At 35.6% G+C, this 22,811-nt stretch overlaps 1 protein-coding gene across 2 annotated transcripts in view; it reads right to left on the bottom strand.

The window, feature by feature from the left end:
• The window catches only part of LOC145666320 (DNA-dependent protein kinase catalytic subunit-like), a 289,438-nt gene that overhangs the window by 43,772 nt on the left and 222,855 nt on the right, over nt 1-22,811 (bottom strand). For both annotated transcript variants that reach the window (XM_081733421.1, XM_081733422.1), the window contains 3 exons: nt 14,513-15,017; nt 8,787-8,987; nt 5,608-5,714 (listed from right to left, as the gene is read on the bottom strand). In XM_081733421.1, coding sequence (XP_081589547.1) covers nt 5,608-5,714; nt 8,787-8,987; nt 14,513-15,017 — 813 coding nt within the window. The remainder of the gene's footprint in view (nt 1-5,607; nt 5,715-8,786; nt 8,988-14,512; nt 15,018-22,811) is intronic.

The raw sequence follows: 22,811 nt of genomic DNA, 5'->3' as shown, positions 1-22,811 counted from the left end.
AACTGACTGGTATCATATTCAACAATATTAAGCTAATAGTTATTTCAATTTACCGCATCCCTGACTCAGATCTAAAAGTGTTTCTGATGCAGTGGAAAAAACTTACAAGTTCGTTCGAAAGGTATAAGGGTTATAAAGTTATGTATATAGGTGACATAAATGTTAAAATTGACAATTTAGGTACAAGGTCAGTATTTAATACTCTTAGATCCTCAGGGTATTAGAATGCAAACGATCAACCTACAAGAAAAGAATCCTGTTTTGTTAATGTCATACCGAATGTAAATAAAATTTAACATATCCTGTGGCACTATAGAACCATCTTTGTCAGATCACAGTGGTCTTTGGCTCATGTCTAAAATTGATAGGGGTGAATCGATTATGAATGTACTAAGTTATAGATCCATAGGCAATAAAAACATTTCAATGTTAAGGTCTGTTTTAAGTGAAATTAACTTAGACGAAAAGATACTAGGATGTACTGACGTATCAGCTGCCAGGTATATTTTTGTAATTACAATTAATAAGTGGGTTAATCATTGCTGTCCAAGAATATTCAGAAAAGTTAATTATGGTAATAAACAAAATAAGAATCCACTAAATTGGTACACTCCAAAACTAGCTAAACTACGGGAAACCATTATTAATTTACATTATAGGGCTAAGAATAGTGATGTGAGAGATAAAGAGAGAGACTTTAGAGAAAAGAGAATCTACAGGAAAGAATTACGTCAAGCAAAAATCAGGGCTAATCATGTTTTCATATCTAATGCTAACAATAAATGTAAAGCTGCTTGGTCTGTAATAAAAAGCCAAATAATTATTGGAACCGTAAACGAACCTGTGGGTATTACGCCTGACGAATTTAACAATTTCTTTGTAAATAACGTAAAACATGTAAGTAATAATATCAGTGGTAATAATGGCCCAGCTATGAGACAATCGGTGCCAGTGGTATTTAACTGGACGCAAGTTAGTATGGACGAAATATTAAAAATGGTGTTGAATATGAAAAACTCCCACTCCGAAGATTTCTATGGTATATCTACTGTAATACTGAAGCATATAATTGACATTACTCTCCACCTTTTAACGTACCTTGTAAATTGGACTTTATGTGAAGGAATATTTCCTGATTGTCTCAAAATTAATATTGCTGTGCCTGCATATAAAAAAGGTGACAAAACAGACCATAATAACTATAGACTAATCTCGCTAGTGCCAATTTTTTCTAAAATTATTGAACATTGCATTAAAGTCCAACTGTCTTTATATTTTGAACAAAATTTCTTAATAGACAATGCACAATTTGGATTTAGATCTGGACTTTCCACTATCAAAGCTGTAGGGCCTGTCGTCTCAGAAATAATTAATGGATTTGAATCTTGCTCCTATACTTGTGCCGCTCTCCTTGACTTATGTAAAGCCTTCGATTCTGCACCACATGATATTTTAGTAACTAAATTACAGTCTTATGGAATAATAGGAATCAAACTCGGACTGCTAAAATCATACCTCAGCAATCGTCGTCAAATTGTTAAAATTAAAAATGCGAGATCTAATAAACTTAAAATTCTAACTGGTGTACCTCAAGGTTCGGTTTTGGGGCCTTTTCTCTTTATTATTTACATGAAAGACTTGCCAAAATATTTACCGTGTAAATCCGTCCTTTATGCTGACGACACCACTCTAATCACAAATGATAAAAGTTTAAAGGTCCTGCAGCGTAAAAATACGGAAGCTGTAAAGATGTCTTCCTTATGGTTTCAATCCAACGATCTAGCTTTAAATAATACCAAAACAGAAATATTCTATTTCTATCTGAACAATCTCACATACAACTTAAATACCTCAGAATCAGTTAAGCTATTAGGAATACGTTTGGATGCCAAATTAAATTGGACAGCACACACACAAGAACTATGTAAAAAGCTCACTAGGGTTTTGTTTCTGTTGAGGAAGCTTAGAAGTGTGGGACATGAATTAATGATAACATCATACTACGCTTTCTTTCATCCCAACTCACTATATGGGAATTTATTATGGGGTAACTCTACTGGAGCTTATTTCGTTTTTAAATGGCAAAAGAGAGCGGTTAGATGTATTGAAAGCTTACCAGACATAGTGTCCTGTTGGGAACTCTTTAAAAAATATCGAAAAAATGAAATGAAATCTTTGTTTTACGTCCCACGGTTATGCCGGTTAGACTAAAGGAGACGGTGATGATGAGGAATGAATGAAATGGTGGAATGACGAAAGTGGGAGGAAACGGGAGAACCCCGAGAAAACCCACGCACACGGTGTTTGTCCAACACAAAGTTCACTTGGCGGGGGCAGGGATCGAACCCGGGACCCTATCACCAGAAGTGAGCGCTCTACCACTGAGCCACCGCGGCCCCTAAAAAATATCGAATCATGACTATACATCTATATACGTTTACAACTGTTTAATGTTCATACAAGAAAAAACTGATTTGTTTAGTGTACGCACAAATATACATGAATATAACACTAAGTTTAGCATTGATACTCCACATGTTAGATTATGTAAGACACAACAAAGTTACAAATATAATGAACTTAAAATTCTAATGGTATAAAACTATTTAATTTTCTCCCTCAAACTACGCATGATTTCAGAATTTAACAGATTTCAGAAGATATATTAAAAATATGCTTATAGAGTACTGTCTATATAGTTTGAAATAAAGTTAGTACAATAGTAATATTTATATTGTATTACTGAATATTGTAATATTTACTGTTATTGTCGTTATTATTATATTTATTTCTTGTATATTTTCTTCTATTCTTATTATATGTATTAATTTTATTCCTGACGAAATCTATTACAACATGTAGTTGTTCAATGATTAATCAAGTATTCTATCTATCTATCTAAAATTTCTTTCTTATCAATTTAAGTAGTTTTATCTGATGTGCTAAACACATACTATGGCTTTAATATGGTGGTGTGTTGTTTGCCACAATATTTGCATTCCGATCTTATCACATTTCATTATTGTGAAGATTTACACACACCTGGAATAAAAGGAAAGTTTGTCAAGCATCTCTGTTTTTGATTTCCTGAAACAAGTAGTAAGTGTTCTCGCCTTTGGAACACGAGGTATGACTATAAACGCGACAACAAATATCAAACTATGCTTAAATATAAACATATCTTAATAGAATCAGTCTATATAAACTCAGTAAAACATCTATTAATAAGTAATCAAATACTGTCTAATGTGAAACGAGCAAAAACATAAATCCACTAAAATGGCAAAATGGATTAAGTCAGAGGATACGAAACGGAACATTCAAATATAATTTGAATTTTGAGAATAAACTAAAACACTCCTAAAATACCTTTGGAGAGAAATCTCTAATGGTTACGGAATTAAGGAATTCAAAACTATGGTTACGGAATAGAAGCAGTAATCCAATAACCTGTTTAGGACCGTTTGTATTGTACGCATTGTGTTTATAAATATAATAGATCTGATTGTTGTAATATAGTCATCTGGCAACCCTCAGCTTTTGAGTCTATTTTGTACAAATCTTCACGATCATGATATAAGATAAATCAGAGAGAACAATACCTTGGCAAACAACACCAAAATGGAGTCGTGGAAAACGACACAGTGGCAAACAACACGTAATCTTTAATATTACCCTTTTTCCAAAGTTATTAAAAAAGTTCAAATTTTCTGTTGATTTCGTCAACTGTCAAGATTTTTGTACTTAAAATGTAAGTGAGAGATTCTCTCAAAACATACAACACCATTTTATTAGTGCTACCAGTTCACTTCTAAACATATGAGTTTCTCTCAAAATCCAAGACGGATTTCCATCATATAATGCAATTTGCCACCATTCGTTTGGAGTTTATCTTACAACGTTACAGAAATTTCGTATTATTGTGTTCTTTCAAAACATTGTACATTTAACATTAAATATTACCTTTAATTTCCTTTGAAAATAATAACAGCTGTGTATGTTGATGCAGTTATTGAAAAACTTCCAATGTGAAATAAAAGATCGAAGTCAATAGAATAGTTCAAGATCTGCACACTTTCGTATCAATAACAATACAGACAATTATTAGTGACTCGAAAACATTTTACAATACAAGGATTCTCCCACAATGGTCAGACTACCGGCTTGAAGCAACTTTTTTGTTTTTGTTTGTTTTGTTAACGCCTCACCCATTCCCCGAGGCTAAGGAAAACTGTGCTGATAATAATGAACGAAATAGTGCAATGAACAAAGTGTGATGAAACGAGAAAATTTCGGGAAAACCTACGCACAGTGTTTAACCATCACAAAGTACTTGGGGAGAGATTTCAGGCACCATAAGAGAATGCTCTGCTATTGAGTCATCGCTGCTTCCTATAGCAACATTCCAATAGAATCTACAACAGATCACTGAAGACGGCCCCCCACATACGATATTCTCACTATTTTTTTTTTTTTAACGTAGCCAATTGTGGTGCACTCAAGGGCCTATCTCAAACCATTGTTGTGCATTTTACTCCAAAATCATCCAAAACTCATGAATTTCATCTTCTATCTAAATTCACAAACTCAGCAATCCAGAAAGATCTACTGGATGGAAGTATATCTGGTTTTCTCAACCATCACCTCCAAGCTTGTCCAGGTGGCTCTTCCAATACCTTAAATACGCAAGCTACTTTCTATCAATTTTTCACTCCATCACCGAATCCTACGACCTAATATCCTAGCTCCCACAGATATAACTTAGCTCTTGACCTCAGCGCCTTTCAAGAATTTCTGACACACACCCTGGACCTCGCAAGCTCAGCACACAACTCGCTATCCAACTAGCTTGCTTTGTTCTAACAATGAACAACTTGAAATCATGGACACTTCAATGCCCTTCATCCCTCATATGACAACCAATTTATGGTGTAAGTACAACACCAAATTACTACTCTTTCCTCTTGCCTTTCATTCACAGATATTTTCCTAATATGCACAAAGATTGGTCAGCAATAAAACTACCACTACACACTAAATAACAATTGCCCAGAAAAAGTCACCTGGTTGCTCTTTAAGGAAACTATAAACTTCCTTTATGTTCATTTTGGGATCTGTATTCTTGAGACTGACATATATGTACAACTATATGCTGTATGTAACAGTTTAATGATTGAATGTGAAAAACAAACAAATAAACAAAACTATCCTTTAGCCTAAAAGGCATAACCATGGTCAGTTAAAAAAAAATAATATTTCCCCTTCTTCATAATGATTTTTAAATTATATATCCTTAAAAAAAATGTACAAAAGACGAAAGTGGTTTTCCTATCTTTCGTTTCCAAAATATTGGAAGTATGATTTGGAAAATTCAAGATTACTAATAAAACTCGAACTGACCAAAGCAGTATATATATTTTAAGATTATATACACTGCTTTGGTCAGTTAAGAGTTTTATTAGTAATCTTGTGAGTATGAAAACAACTAGCACCAAATGATTTCTTTCAACCACATATTGGAATCTTAACAAAGAACACTATTAACTATTATAGATTTCAATAGTAAGAAAAATACTGGTAATATAATAATCAAAGTTTGATACTTACATATACTCTTTGTCTTCTTCTTTAAGGGAACCAATAATGAGTTCTTTCAAAGGAACGATATTATCAACCCATTCAATAAGGCCAAGGCGTGTTGTCAATGGTATAACCTGCAAACAGGGAATAGTTCTTTAATGATGTCCAGCTGTCTCCTTTGTCATACAAGTTATTTAATATTTCATTATCTACTACTGCGACCTTTGGCCAGACTTTCTTTTCATTATTCCCTTAAGATGAGAAGACAATCTCAAACGTTTGATCGTATGTTTATACAATGTTTTCATTGTTTTTGACCATAAGTATCTTTTAGCTTAGATTTCAAACCTCAGGCGACTCTTTGAAGAGTGTGGGGACGACGACGACGACATCATCATCATCACAATAATAATAATAATAATAATAATAATAATAATAATAATAATAATAATGTCTAGTAGCATATCACTGAAGTCTTGTAACTAAAAACTCTTATATATATATATATATATGATTTTAAAATGTCTGATTCTTACATCTTAATTTTATAATACAATAAAGGTAATCAATATTTCTTAGTGATTTGTTTCTTGCTTTTTTCCTTTCTGTAAACAAAATAAAGTAAGCTGCTATTGATTGTTTCCAAAAGACATCAAGAGTTCCAGAAATATTGAATTTCAATAACAACACACATACATAACATTGTTCACATAATGTTCTTCATAGTAGTACTAATCATGCTACAAACATGTTCTACAAATCTACACTAAATTAATAGATAAATTTTGCAAGAAAAAAATCTAGGGGGGTGTCACTTAATACTCTTCCTAATAATGAATAAAAAGACAGAAAGGCAAAAATATTTCTAGTCCCTGAGTACAATTAACTGACTTCAGAAAGGAACAAAGATTCACAACTCTTTCTGTAGAAAGAAAAAAGAAAATAATAATAACTCTGATTTTCAATTAAACTATATATTTACTATTTAAGATAGAAGAGGTAACATTCCGTTCTCATTAAAAAGGTGCTCGTACGCAACGGCCCAAAAACAACAACAACTATTACAACAACAACAACAACAACAACAACAACTACTACTACTACTACTACTAATAATAATAATAAAGCAAGCTCGAATGAGAAGGTCTGTAGTCCTTCACTGTTGTTTTAGTTATACTTTTTTTCTCTCTTCTATACACTCATTCGACACGGTTTTGGAACTTCGTGTCCCTATTTAGCATTTTCATTCTAGTAAACAATCATCTGACTACATATTATTATGATTTTTGTGTACTTTCACTCGGACTCGTTTTACTTTATCAACGTACATAAATATATTGGGACAAGAATCTCTGATAATTTCAAGAAATAAATATGAACAAGACAAACAAATATAACTACGAGAAAACTTCTGTGAATAAATGAAGCTTTCAAAAACAGCGAAACCTACGTTGGTTACTATCAGTTCGACTGAAAAGTAGTCAACTAACGCAAAATAAGTGTATGGCCTACGTACTCAATTCGTAAAACGACTTTCCAGGAATGTTTAAAACTACAGCAGGATAGCTGGAATAAGTATGTTCGGTACCAAGGAGATTACTTTGAAAGATGTTAGGGGTTTCAGACTTAAAAGAGATTAATTATATTTTTCTCACCCCCAAGTAGGGTAACTTTTCGTACAAATATCAGTATATCAGCACTTCTATTGTTATAGGGCCGATTGATTTATTCATTTCTATACATTTTATGACTGATAATTCACGCGCCATTATTAGAGCTTAGTGAAATGAGTAAGACCGATATTAACTTCTGAACGGCATTAAGGTTGCCATCAGCCATGGAAATAGTTTATATTGATTTTATGTTGCGGTAATGCAGTGAAGATCGAATTTTAGCGATTGATTGAGTAATTATTAGTCCATGTAAGTGCGCAATCACAAAGTTCAAGTGGTAAGACTGGACATTAGCGACACCAGTGGACATAGCAGTGGAAACGACACCCTGTACAGCGAGCCGAGAACAAGCCAAATGTTTCTAATTGAGCACGTTAACAGTTTAGCACCCATATCTTGGAGTCTCGCGACAGAAGAGGACAGTAAGGCAGCTTCCACATTTCATCAGTTTTTCCTAATTATTATCTAGTGCAAATCTATTTGCACGAATGTACGTCATTATTACGGCGTTCGGTAAGAGCGGCACGAATCATCGAAACTTGGAAGTAGTTTTACTTATTTATACAAGCCACTCTCATAAGATACATACAAATAGAAAGTGAACATAAAAATAACCACAAATCATGAGCACAATTACGAATAGAGAAAGGTTCTTTAATTTTGTGTTATGTTAGCTTGAGGTTAGTTTTTTCTTGTGTGATAAAAAAATTGTGCCTTAAACCTGTTGATTCACTACATCAAAATCTTAATATAAAATTCCTCAATTTTATTCCTTGCATATTATTTAAACTGCAATCATTGCACGTAATATCCTAAACTAGTTAAATAATACATAGTGCAGTATGTTCATACTTCTTTTCTTTACGTTGGATATTCTTACTTTTCTTGAAGTACCAGCAACCAAGGGAACAGAGAATATTCTTTGGATATGTTGTCTCCATTTGTGGTTGGCTGGAACATTGAAATATTGCAGCAGTGCAGATATATATATATATATATTAGATTATCATTTCTGCTGTCTATTTTTCGAAAGGCACGAGGAACCACAAATGGGCGGTATCATGAATATAAGGCTGTTAAAATTTGAAACGCACGGAAGGTTCTCATTGTTGGTGCAATACACGATAGGTTTAAAAATTCAGTATTGTAGTGATTTCCATTACATATGCTGTTCACGATTTCCGATCATAGAGAGGACTTGGCTTGCTTACATGTCTACGGGAATTTCTTAAGCATATGAATAATTTCTTGATGTATTACTCTGCTGATTACTTCGACATTTAAATTATGAGAAATACCATATTTCTTTCCTGGATACGAGGATGTTCATAGCTAAATCTCACCCACAGCCGAAATTGTTTTGTATGGATTTCAGAGACACTAATAAAAATTCAATGTCAGGTCCTATGCGTTTTATTTATACACAATTCTAAACAAATGTCACTACTAAGTAGCAGTTGGTAGGTAAACAGCTCTATACCTTAAACTTACCCATTTAAAAATGTATCTTACACTCCATAACATTATACTTACCTTGTACGTGTAAATGGAAAGTTGCCTTTCGTTACACAGCTTATCCTGCGCAAGAATATTGTTCATTATCGAGAATAACTGTTCAATTCTTTGGTCCTGTCTCAAATCTTCCCCTCGCTTAACCAAGAATCGGTGCTCTTTACCATCGTTCCCTAATACGGTCATTTGAATTGGCTTTCGAAGGGATTTTTGGACACTCACCTGCAACGAAAAATATCAACCAATATATCAACCAATATCAAAAAGCGAAAGCGTTTCATCGAAATTCAGCTGCACTTTGAATTATTTGGGCCAGAAGTAATCCCAATGCTCCTGCTAGCAAGATGGAATTCAATGCGAGACTTTCTTTCTTATATCCTATGGATCAGTACTCGAGTGGAATCGGTACAAATTAATAAACTTTTAACCACGAAAGTGTGAAAAGAGAGCAAAATTCAAAAATTTAAACACTGGACAATAATGATTAAATCAAAATCTAATAATACATGTTTTTGAATAAATTATTGTAAATTTAAAAGTTTTTGTAGTTAGACGACGAAATGTAGCTATTCTGAAAAGGAAACGGACTGGAAGATGGAACAGACTGAAGTCCAGCAAGTTTTTTCGAAGTTTCTGTAAAGAGTCCGAAGCAAGAACTTCAAGAATCTCGACATACCCATCTGATTCATCTCAACCTATCACGCTGGATTAACTTTAAATGCATCACAGAGCGTAAAGTCTCAATCGAGTCTGGTGTCAAAAACACTACTGGTGAATCAAATAGAAGTGGTGGCATTGAATACAGCGAAAGCTACAGATTTGACCCAATAGCTGCGATATCCAAATGACAGGACAGTATAGCATTGGAGCTCTGCAAGAAAAAAATGTAGAGATAATGTTACCTGACTCATTAAGGACGCCTGGGTGCTACTTATTTCCAAAATAGTGAGAAACCTTTTTCGCACCTAGAAAGGATTTCACAGTGAACAAAACTTGGTTTAATAGGAAACGACTCCAACGTAAGTAATTTTCTAGTCTTACTGAAGCAGCTTTCTCGTTTTGATCCCATTTTGAAAGAACACTTATTTCAAGCAGAAAAACTTCTAGTGTTCAAAACGAATTCATTCACTCTTCCACTTATACTGCTGGGACAAAGCTAACTACTATGGATTAATGAGTGATTCTACTCCTGACCAGTCATACCCAGAGTATATCAAAAGTAGTAAGGTATAAGGAAATTGATTTTGAGAAAGAACAGTACTCATTAATGAGTCTTTTCCTTGGCTTTGTAGGAATGAAGATGAAGGATGTGGAAAGCTTGATTGAAGTCACTGTGAAATAACTAGAGGCTGACGAGATTAAGATAAGAGATTGTCAGCCCTAGTGTCTGGAAAAAGCTATTGTGGCGTTAATCAAAGAATGAAGGAGAAAAATGATCTGGCAATGTTTGTAAGCTGAGGAAGTCACTCAACTTGGGTATACTACGTGCAAAATGATTAATTAATGATAACGTTTTCTTAGAACGAAGTCCTTTACATCTTCTTTGCTCGTTTGATAGAGCGCTGGAAAAAACTGGGAATTGCTGCTCCTACGGACCTAAGATTGGAGTCAAAACTAAGTGGATTAGGATTAGGAATTCAATTTCTGGGCTTTCGGCATCTAAGGCCATTTAGCCCGTCACGTATATGCGAGATTACGTCCCTCGGAGAGCACACTATCCAATTAAAGAGAAAAAAGAAAGGGTTGGGAAAAGAAGGAAACGGCCTGGGACCAATACGTTAGGTACCATCCCAGCATTTGCCTTGTCTGAATGAGGGAAACCCAGGAAAAACCTCACTCAAGATGGCTGGTCTGAAAAAACTGATACACGTTTTCGACCGAGTGGCCCACCGGGAATCGAACCCGGGGCCGCTCGCACCAAAGGAGAGAGCGTTAACGACTACGCCACGCGGGGCCACTTAGGTCATTATAGATGATTAAAGAGAGAGCAGTAAAACAAGAAATACTATGGCATTATATGAAAGCTCGTTCATTTACTGATTTCTAACTTCACTGGGATTTTTGGAACAGGATCTCACTTGAAGAAACCGAGTTCATTCGCTCCAGGATCTTAAGATGTGAACTTCCATGATGGTCTCTAGATTTAAAAGGTCTCAATAAGGATAATGATTGCTGTTTTCATTACTAGCTAGAAAGATCATTCAGTAAATTAAAGCTAATTCTTTCGTACTTAAGAGCAACCATGTGAGCGTGATTTTTCTGTGCTAAGTGTTGAAAGGAAATAAGTTGACAAAATGAGCTTTCATGGTCATTACGAGACAAGTTTGCAGCAGTTGGGGCAAGAAAGATAGAATAATTTATATATAGAAAAAAAAAATGTGATAAAGATACTCACAAGTGAGGTAGCATTAATGTTTCTAAAATCATTTTAAACTTTTAGATTTTATAAATGATTGCGGTAAGCTGAATAAAATATTTTAAAAATAGATTTTTTCCCTTAAAATCAAGTTACAATCATATTTAACAAGGAAATAGAAATGAAAAAATATAATAGAAATGAGGAAATTAGTATGAATGTTGAGGCTGGAGACTAGGAAGGAAGGTAGTGGTGAAATTTCTTCGCTTGCCCTGAACACTGTTAACGCTAGATGCGCCATTGTAACCGAAATTCGATGAAATGAACTTACAATTAGTGAGGAGATTTGATTTCAACAAGATGCAGTTTTGGCACATTGTGTACTGTGTGAGCTATTATCTCAATGGTATTTTTCTTAACAGATGGGTAAGTGGTGGTTCTGACACATACTGGCACCCATTAAGTGACCCGCAAGAAGTCCAGATATGTCATAACTCTCTCTGGGAATACACAAAAGACATGGGGTGATATCAATAAAAATAAGTAACTATTCCTGAGAAGTCCTGCTCGAGAATCGGAGTAACTACAGCTGGAGTAATCTCCTCTCTCAATTTCGTATCAATAAAATAAGCCACTACTCAGGTCTAGACTGCTCCAGATTTATGAACGTTCACTTGCGTTTCCTCTGCGTGTAGCAGTGAGTCGTATCAATAAAAGAAGTGATTACTCATTTCTCCCATCCGTTGCGCAGTCATTTCGTTGTTTTTAACTTATGGCGTACAGTAGTATCCTAAGCGCCATAGAACGGGCAAGTAGCAACGACAGCTTCAATAAAAGTGCATTTGTGAATGTTATAAAAAGAGTTTCCAGTGGTAATTTAAAAGTCACAGTTACCAGAAAGTAAACGTAGGAAAGTCGAAGCTTTGAAGGCAATTACAGTGAAATGCAACGAAATATCAAATACATCTACGACTGAGAGACAAATCGAAAAGAGAATCTTTAATATTCGAGCGAGAATAAAACTTAAAACAAAAACTAAAAAGAAAGAAAGAAAAACGGGAAACAAGAACGTAACACTGAAACCATGGGAACGAACCTAATAGAGCTGATGGATGTTGATACACGACAAGCGCATATCACCTGTTGTCCAAAGTCTTTGTAGATTGTTTGGCTTTAAGAACGAAATCAGACACTTGGCTCCTTTGTTTCCTTTTAATATAAGTGCAGCCAGTCACACCATAAAGAACGTCCATCTGATTGCGTTTTCCACATCATACGTGTCCCCTTTCGCCTCGACATAAACAAAATACATTCTCATGTATACACCCTTCCTATCAACGTTGAGTTGAGTTGATTTTGAGTTTAATGTCCTTTTTAGTAGCGAGGCTATATGAGACGGGACCCATTGATTAACGTGGAATCAGAACTACATAAGCTCCCGCCGGGAATCGAACCCGGGTCTCCCATGCCAAAGGTATGTGCTAACCGCTTAGCCACGAAGGAGCTCTTCCTATTAGTGTATTCGTCTCCAAAATACTAGTTTTCTTTATTGCCACGTGTGTATAGTCAAGTGCTCCGATAACACCCGGAAATGTATATTGTTCTTGCCACTCTGCCTTTGCTGTTTGCATATTACGCACACTTCCGGAAACAATCCATTTTCAGATTTCGCAATAATCGCATCCATTACACTTGTAGTAGTCATAGACAGTACCTTGAACCACACCAGAATCCCCTGACATTCCGACCTGGAATTCCGGATCACTCACGTAACGCAAGAAAACCTGCGTCTTTTCCTCATTACGTCGTGCACCACCCCGAATTTCGGTTGATTCTCCTAAAAAAAATGTTGTGCTAACCACTTTACATTTTCTTTCATGAACCTATAATGTTTTTTGCAATCTCCATTTGCAACATTTCTATGCAGTTTACAAGTTTTTCTACGTAGCAAAACAATCATATACTCTGCCATATTTCGCATGGAGTCACCTATTTAGCTTGCTCCACAAATTTGGAGAAGTTACTAGCATCACAGAGGAGTCTTTGATTTTTATTGATATCAAACGCGGAGTAGTTACTCAGCTCGAGAATAGAGATGTGGTTACTTCAAAAGGGCGGGGCTTCTCCGAGGTTAGCCGGGACGAGTAGTGCTCAGTTCTCTTTTTATTGATACCAATGCGAGTAACTACTACAAAATTAGGAATAATGAGTAACTTCTCCGTTTTATTGATATCACCCATGACCTAAACAACGCTATAACTTCAATGATGAGTTGACGGTAGCTGTTATCACATTTCGAACAATAAGGATATTCGTGTATGTATCCAACATACTGGACAGATTTCTGCTGTTAGTAGGAATACAAAGAGGCGAGTTCTTATCTAACCCCTGTTATGTTGCGAAAAATATCTCGCAGAACATGGCGTCGTATTATATAGGGTGTTTCAAAAGTCCCTTACCACTCCTTTTAAAATCCGTACGCATGTATTCAAATGGAACTTGATGTAGGAAATATACAATAGGGCTACAGGTACACCTTTTGGATGATGGTTCGCAGACGGCCGCCATCTTGAATTTCAATTGTTTATCTCTAACGATAGGTAGGTCATGCGATACATGACTTTTGGCTAGAATTTGCTCAGGATGTCAAATCTGAAATCAGATTTCATGTATCTTTATTTGATGAGAAGTTAGGACAACGACGCCTTGTTAATCTGTTACACACGTGACACAGGGTGACGTTGTGGATAACACTGATTGAAATCGGCTGCTACTGCACGGGCACTCCTCCCACCCCACAGTCTGACGATCTGGATGCGCTCCTCAGTTGTTAACGGCATGGTTCACCACCTGCAAAAAGCGGAATAATCACCACGTAAAGAGGAATAACTTCTCATCAAATAACGATACATGAAATCTGATTTCAGATTTAACATCCTGAGCAAATTCTAGCCTAAGGTCATGTATCACATGACCCACCCACCGTGTGAAATAAAATACTGAAATTCATGATGGCGGCCGTCCGTGAACCATCATTCAAGCGGTGTGCCCCTAGCCCTATTATATATTTCCTACATCAAGTTCAATATAAATACATCCGTATGGATTTTAAAAGGGTGGTAAGGGACTTTTGAAACACCCTGTATTATGCAGTGAGAATGAGAGAAAGCACAGAGAAGCACTGGACAGATAACGTATATGAATGGATAGGAACTTACAGGCTACCTTGTATATGAACGACTAGTCTCTAGGACTTCAAACCATATCATCTTGATGACATGGAAAACTTACTAACATCAGTACACGTTTCCGACATTGATATTTACTAAAGGTGTTGTTGACTGACTTCGAACAATTACACTGTAATGTCTAGAAGTACAACGGTACTTACCGTTTGTCCAAATCCTACAATAGTGACGTGATACTGAGGCAAAGGTTTTGCTTCCCCTGTGTACTGTCCAGGAATTTCTACTTCATGTGTGAACTTCATTGCTTGAAATTCACTTAACCACACACTGTAATCCTTCAATAATAACGAACACTTTGTATTTCTTAATCCACATCGCAATTTCTCGCCAACTCTCACAAGAGCTTTCTTTGGGTCCTTCATATTTTCTTTTGATGCCAAATCCTGGATATCAGACTTATATTTCTCAAGACTTTGTGATAACTTATTCCCACCAAGCATTGTAAGAGATGAGCGCTTGCTGCTGAAGTGTTTTTCTAGAATCTCGCTGTAACATTTCTTTAGCTCTTTCAAGTCTAGTCTTGTGGCTTTGATACGTATTTTCAGATCTTCAAGATCAGAAAGTAGAAGCGTTTCTGGTACGCACACATATCCTAAAGCCTTTAACAGTGTGTCTGTTAACTCATCAGAACACAGTAGGTTCTTTACCCTGAAATAAGAAATACATGAATAAGAAATACATTTTAAATATTTACTTAGAAGAAAGTAATTGGTTCATTTTAAATCTAATTATTAAGGAATAAGTAAAACACTTACTTCATTCATCGCGCCTGTAAGAACCTTTCTGTATGGTTTCAGGCAGTTATTCTGTGGCCTTGTTCACAAGATTAAGTCACTCATAAGTAGATCGAATCTCACTTTAAACACATTTTGCATTTTTGGTGCAAGGGTTCTAAAATCGAAATAAAACTACGGCTATTTAGGTAGAAAAAAATTTCGGCGAATCTTTATGAAAGAACTACAGGTTTAACGATCCTTCTTTATATACTAACAATATGAGAGTCCTGCACACATTACCAATGTGGAAGTCCCTTTTAGGAACTGCTTCTTCTTTTTTAGTTGGAACATATGTACTTCCAACTTTGAGTTGATTTCTGAGTTTAACGTCCCTTTCAGCAGCGAGGCTATGTGAGACGGGACGGAATCGAACCCGGGTTTCCCATGCCAAAGGCGCGTACGCTAACCGCTTAGCCACGAAGGAGCTTGCACTTAACTTTGAACATCTATACAAAAATTAATGTAATTATTCGTAACTGTAATAATTATATTATATTGTAATATACTTATTTGTGCATTATTTTTGGTGTACCCGGCTCGACAATTTAATCCCTTTTTATTTTGAAAGGCTGCCACTTTTAAACAAATAGTGTATTTAATCATTGTACGTTCTCGCAACGGAGTAGCAGCAACGAGCAGACGAAGCAACCAGTGGCTTTTGCAATCAACTGCAGCCAATCACAGTTCTACTTGTGCTTACGTCACTTTGATAGGTGGGACTAACGTGAACAGCGAGAACAAGGAGAAAACTGCGTGACGTAGTCATCATTGGGCTCCAACTCATTCAGCTGGAATGGGGACTACGCACTCACTGCAACAATTAATTAATATAAAAAGTAAAATTGTGAACATCCATTCATATTTTCGTAAATAGTAAACATCCACATTATTTATAATCAAAATACTATCCATTCCTTGTGAAGCAATGTAAGTATAATACTAATATCAAATATAAGTTTTATTCATGTGTATCATTCACGTTATTCACGGACCCAGATACTCTCGCCTCATGGTTGTGCATAATACGAAATCAGTATTAATGTTAGCAATTGTTGTGATTAGTTGTTTTTCCGTTAAACGATGTTGATATTTTGTCCTATTCGTAAGTTTAAGGTTATTATTTGAATTTTCGTCTATGTGTAGTTAGCGGTGAAAGAAGCTATTTCTTTGTGATAACTTGTTTCGTCGTTAACGCTCGGGTGAAAAATTCGATTAATGACTATCTAATGTAATGTTTGCTCTACTTAGATTATCATCCTATGGAGTAGACATCACAATATGAGGTTCCAGTGGCTCAGTGGTAGAGTGCTCACCTACGCTGAGTGGAGTCCTGGTTCGATCCATATTCTCGAGAAGAGGACTTTGTGTGGATAAATACCGTGTAAGTGGGTTGTTCTCGGAGTTCCCTCGTTTCCTCCCATTTTAGTCATTTTACCATTTGCGTTCACTATCATCACACGTCTCCCTTAGCCTCGGAACATAATTAAATGAAATCTTTGAGTTTAACGTCCCATAATTATGCCTGTTAAACAAGGGAGACGATAATTAAAGCAGGTGAATGATGATGGAAGACTTTGCGGAATGAGAAAATGGGAGGAAACGGAAGCATCCCGAGAAAACGCACGAGCACGATGTTGTCCATCACAAAGTTAATGGCCGGGAATCGAACCAGGGGCCCCACGTACCAGAGGTAAGCAATCTACCACTAGGTACCGTGCCCCTCGAAACATAATTATCAGATGGTAAACTAGAACTTAAAACCTTATAGAGCTGAATATTTGTTTGTTTGTCCTTTATAGAAATCCATTCGAACCATTTGAAACGAATTAGGAAGCATGATTAATTAGCAGAAACATTGTTAGCATTGGCTTCGAGAATACCTAGAGCCGGATGGGATCCTACGACGTAATAAGGCCGAGCGAGTGTATTAGGATTTAACTTGAACTGCATTGTCATCATGTCACATTGGTTAAATGAGTCCCCTACGGAAGGAAGGGGATTCAAAATTTATACATAAAACAAAGTATTTCACCAGCCCCTCAATTTAGGGAGATGAAACTCAATATATAAACTCCTCACTGAAAATAAGTGAAGAGTCCCATAAGTTAGGGAGATGAAACTTGGCATATAAACTTTATAAAAAATAACTGGACATCTTTCTTGAAAACCCCGCTTCAAAGAGAAGTGACGCAAATACTATTATATTTAATTTCCCATATTACATTCTTAAAGTGGTAAGAAATAGGAAAACGATCTTACACTTTGAATAGAATTTTCGAAGTAGAACTTCGTAATTAGGTAACTGTAGCCTAGATATCATAGGATATTTAGAACTTCTAGTTAGCGGTTACCTACTTCCTGTTTTTAGTTTTTCGCGATTTTCCCGAAAATGGCTTCAACTAATTTAAACTAACGCAAAGAGTGAAAAGTGACCGACTGGACCAGGAGTTGAACCCGGGACCTCCGGCATATCCTTTCGATGCGTTAACCACTACGCTACCCAGTCCGCCTTCTACTCTCAAGTTGGTGCTCTCATCTCCGACGACGTGGGTTGCACAGTACGCAGCAAAAAACCTGCAACATGAGCATGTAAATTTATTGTGAAACTATGCCTAACAGCCCAGGGAATCAACATAACGTCTAAGTGGCACGAATCACACCAGGAGAAACCTTGGCGTCCTATCCTGCACACTTATTTTGGAGCAAAAGACTTCGTCCTTTCACAATAAACTTATATGCTCATGTTGCAAGTTTTTTTTGCTGCGGACTGTACCACAGACCCCTGCTGTGATTGGACAATCCTATGTCCTTATATCGAACACCTTATAACGGTTGTGATTTCATATATACTAATAAAAGGAGGAAACAAACGATTTTTTCTTCATTTTACACACCAAATCCTCTATGGTATGAATTCTAGATTGAAAAAGTGACCAACCGAACCAAGACTCGAACCCAAGACCTTTGGCATACCGTGCTGATTCGTTAAACCACTACGTCACCCTTCGCCTTCCAGAACAGCCACCTACTCTCCCACTCTCGAGGTAGGTGCCCTCATTTCGGACCACGTCGTGCCCCTGAACAGACTACTGTGTAAATTAAACTAGGTACAAGAACTGTTATATACAAGGAGTACAACTTCTTATATTTTACCCAAGCAACGCGGATGCTTTATCAATTAGTAATACATTAAAACTCAAATTCGGTGTCATTTAGCGTATACGTGTGGTGTGTGGTCTCTACTAAAAGCAGTGTTAAGTCGTAAATTTGAAGTTAAGTGTATAAGTTGCATCAAGAAGAGAAGAAGCAATTCCTAAAGACTAGCACATTGTAACTGTATACAGAAGGACTGTTAAATCTGCAGTTCTTTCAAAATAAAGAAACCACCGAAAAAAAATCTATAGAAACAATCTGTTTACCAAATGGTCTTATTTCAATTTTTAAAATACTTGCACTAAAAATGAATGTACTTATAATATGAAGTGGCAGGCCGGTAGCCAGCCCAAAAATTTAGGGGGGGCTCGATCCAATCATACTATAGTTCATCACCATATTATAGTTCCTTTGCAAGCCTACCGTGAAAATTTTAGGGGGTGCGGTAAAAATTTAGAGGGGGCGGCCCCCTAGAACCCCCTTGGAAACGGGCCTGTGATGTGGTTTGATCTGATGACTTACATGTTAGAATGGTGAACAATGGCACATAATAAGTAGTTGAAACTGTAATGGAAAATTCTTACACAAGCAATCAATAAAGTGCATGTTTCCTTATCTGCTTAATTATTATATTTTATGTAATTTTCCAGCAAATTTAGAGACAACAAGGAATAATTTGTTTATTATTTGCTGTAAATAGCTATATACGAGGGTGATTCAGGAAGTAAAGCCTCCAAGGTAATTACCTGGCTAACAGTATTGCAAACATTCTGAACTGTTCATCAATAATGCACTGATACTTAAGCTATAGAATGTCACTTGTTTCATCTTTCTATCTTTTTCTCGTTTCAGAGTAATGGAGCAATACATGGCATCGAGTAGGATGTCCGGTTGAAACAGCGTGTTGTCATTTAATTTCTGACTGTGGAAAGTTGTGCGCCCAGGAACAGTCGTGGATACACCATTACGACTCGGAAACGAAGCGTCAGTCGATAGGGTACAGCGACACGCCCTCTCCTCCGCCAAAAAAATTCAAAGATGTCTCATCTGATGGCAAAGTGTTGTTGACATTCTGCCTCCTCCTGCCATGTCCGGATCTTGCGTCCTGCGACTTTTGGCTCTCTCTAAACTTAAGGGTCACCATAAGGGTCAACGATACAGTTGTGACGCGGAGGTGGAACGAGCAGTTCGGCTATGGTGTTGCCAGCAGCCACAACATTCTTCGCGACCGCATGTAAAACATTCTTTCGCGTTGGCGCAAGTGTGTTGCCCATAAGGGAATGAAACTACCATTTCTAGCTGACATTGCAAGTTTTCAACTGATACCTGTATCGGTGCTATCTGTCAAACACAAATAAAGACATCACTTTGCAGCCATTACTTTCTGAATCACCTTCGTATATATATATATATATATATATATATATGCATATTATTTGCTTCCACAATTGCAAGAAAGTTGTACATATAAAAGATTACAAAATAAATAAATCGAAGAGTAATAAGCAAAAGCACAAAATTACAACACAGTCCATATTGAAATTCTGGTATTGATTTCATTAACTTTCCCTGAATTTTCATAACTGAAGAAGTATATATTTCTGACCCGTCACACAGCAAACACCATCATATACAATGAAATCTAAATATATATATACGCCAACCACTACAGTACCCTACAATAAACGCGAATACCAAGCAACAGTCATACACTAAAGATATCGTGAATATATCGGCATTCTGAATACATTCATAAACACAAACAAATAAACACATATCATATCGTAGTTTGGTATCTCTCTCTGACTATCTACACCCAACAAACCTTACTCATTTTCTTCTTCTGTAGCATTTAATAATAATAATAATAATAATAATAATAATAATAATAATAATAATAATAATAATAATAATAATAATAATAATAATAATAATAATAATAAACTGTTCTTCTTTCAAAGCTTAAAGTTTTAACATCTTTCGGTTCTCCTGAAGCTTCTTTATTTCTAAAGATAATTTTCTTCTTTCAGCCTTATCCTTATCTTTTGGAATCTATCATGATTTTTTTGAAGTGTTCTTTATACTTTCTGTGAGCAGTTAAACAAATCCTGACTTCTGTGCATTATAATAGATTCAATGACTTCTGGCGTGTTTTGAAGAATTTCCCTGACTTTCAAGGTGTTTGAATCCGTATATATTAAACCAAACTAAACTTTCTAGCACATACTGACCAGCAAAGGTATGTGTAGTCAATACATCGGCAGTTCCATCGTCGCTGTTGCTAATATTTTGACTAGAGTTCGCAACTTCTTTCTTACAGGTAGCTCCCCAACTCTTCTCACGACGCTTGACAAACTGGTTTTCATCAGTGGTCACCTATCTAAGTACTGACCACACACGACACTGTTGGACTAAGTGCATGTGCCTGCTCCCGGCGTTCCTTGCGTACAAACAGGTGACACTTACATTCACGAAATCAGTCTGTACGCTCTAAATATGTATGTTTAAGAAAATCAAGAAACATGGCAGCTACGAATATTCATCGCTAGATGTATAAGGAATATCGCTGCCATGCAGTGAACAACAATGAAGCGAAAATGTGTCAGGTTGTCCAAGGAAGGTCGGGAAACGAGCATAACGAATCGCGCTATGGTTGGCTATCTGTAGTAATTGAGGATTTCGTGCACGCTGCTCAAACCAAAATTCATGAAAACATACGATTAACAATTTCAGAGTTATTATCGCAATTCCTACAAACTTCAAGGACAATTTTGTCTGATTCGGCCCGGCAATTACAAAGAAAACGTGATAACTGTACCTAAATGCACTATTTTCCAACAATAACCCTCGTATGTACTTTAGATATATCTATTATAGTAGCATTCATAAATTACTTACCAGAAAATAGTGAAAACATTATTACACATTAAAGAAGTACATTATAAGGGTTTTTGTCAAAAGTTTCTAATTGGTCAACGAATTTTTTCCCCGAGTTTAAATTCTGGATCACATTTAAAACTTCAAAATTCGTTTTCTTTTTAAGCAGTTTCTCATTTCAACTTTGTTTCAGGTCGCGAAATTATTTTAGGATTTAAATCTTAGATCAAAGGTAATTTTCGTTTTTTGATTTTAAAAATAATTTCTTGTTTTTAAGTCGACAAAGACATTACATTTTCAAATTTTGTTTGTTTCCGGTCGCGAGATCAACTTATTACAGAGTTAGTATATTTACTACCTCTTTTTTTTTCTTAATTATCAAGATTACATTCTTCCAGTATTTTTACTCTTACAGTATTCTTAAAATGAAAACACAAATTAATACTTGATTTTTCATGGTTTATATAAAGAACTGGCCTTTGGTTAGATAGGGCTCCGCCCCCAGATTCTGTGTTAACTTGGCTTACGACCTTGTATTTCTCATATATCAGCCTTCGCATCAAGTGAATTTCGTGTGTTTGCTCTTAACATTTCCTAAGTTTCGCCAGCTGGGGGCTTTGCCCCCTAACTCCCGCGTTTGCTCGACCTACGGCCTCGCACCTCTTAAACCCGCAATTCTACCAAATTTCAGATTTTTTTCGTATTTCAACTACCTAAAAAATAAGATTTTGTATCCCAAGAAAACGCCCATTTAAATAACACGGGAATTTCTTTATCTCCCTTTTAGACCCCTTAAAAACAACAACAACAACAACAACAAAATACTTTGGGCAATTTTCTTGAGGGTTAGTCTCGGAAGGCTACAATCATGCCAAATTTCATCATTCTAATCCTGCCGGAAGTGCCTAAACATTTTGGGGTGTAGATGTCCCATATAAATAACATGGGAAAGATATTTCGGTTCTCCATAAGACCACTCTAAAGTCGGAAATTTTTATTTTTGGTGGTTTACTTGAGTAACGCTAACGAAAACGTACAAACATACCGAATTTCAAGTTTTTATTTCAATTAGAACTACCTAAAATATGTAATTATAGGTTAAAAAAAAGTCAATTTAAATAACATGGAGAATTTCTTCATCCCCTTTAGACTCCCTAAAAATTAAAAATATTCACTTTTGGCAATTTTTCTGTGGGTTAGTCCCGGAAAGCTACGATCATGTTAAATTTCAACTTTCCACGTCAACCGAATGCACCACTTTATTCTATGTCAGTTCTTGTAGTTTTATACAACGTTAGTATATAATCTTCCATGTGGAAAGGAACCTTCTTTTAAAAATTGAGACTTTAAAGATATGATTGTACTTACAAATAATAATAATAATAATAATAATAATAATAATAATAATAATAATAATAATAATAATAATAATAATAATAATAATAATAATAATAATAATAATAATAATAATAATAATAATAATAATACTAAATAATAATAATAATAATAATAATAATAATAATAATAATAATAATAATAATAATAATAATAAATAATAATAATAATAATAATAATAATAATAATAATAATAATAATAATAATAAATAAAATAAATGAATATTAAATTGAATCTTCA

Source organism: Thermobia domestica, chromosome 12 (genome assembly GCF_964235325.1).
Source record: "Thermobia domestica chromosome 12, izTheDome1.hap1.1, whole genome shotgun sequence".
NCBI lineage: Eukaryota > Metazoa > Arthropoda > Insecta > Zygentoma > Lepismatidae > Thermobia > Thermobia domestica.
This window is presented reverse-complemented; position numbering and strand designations above follow the sequence as displayed.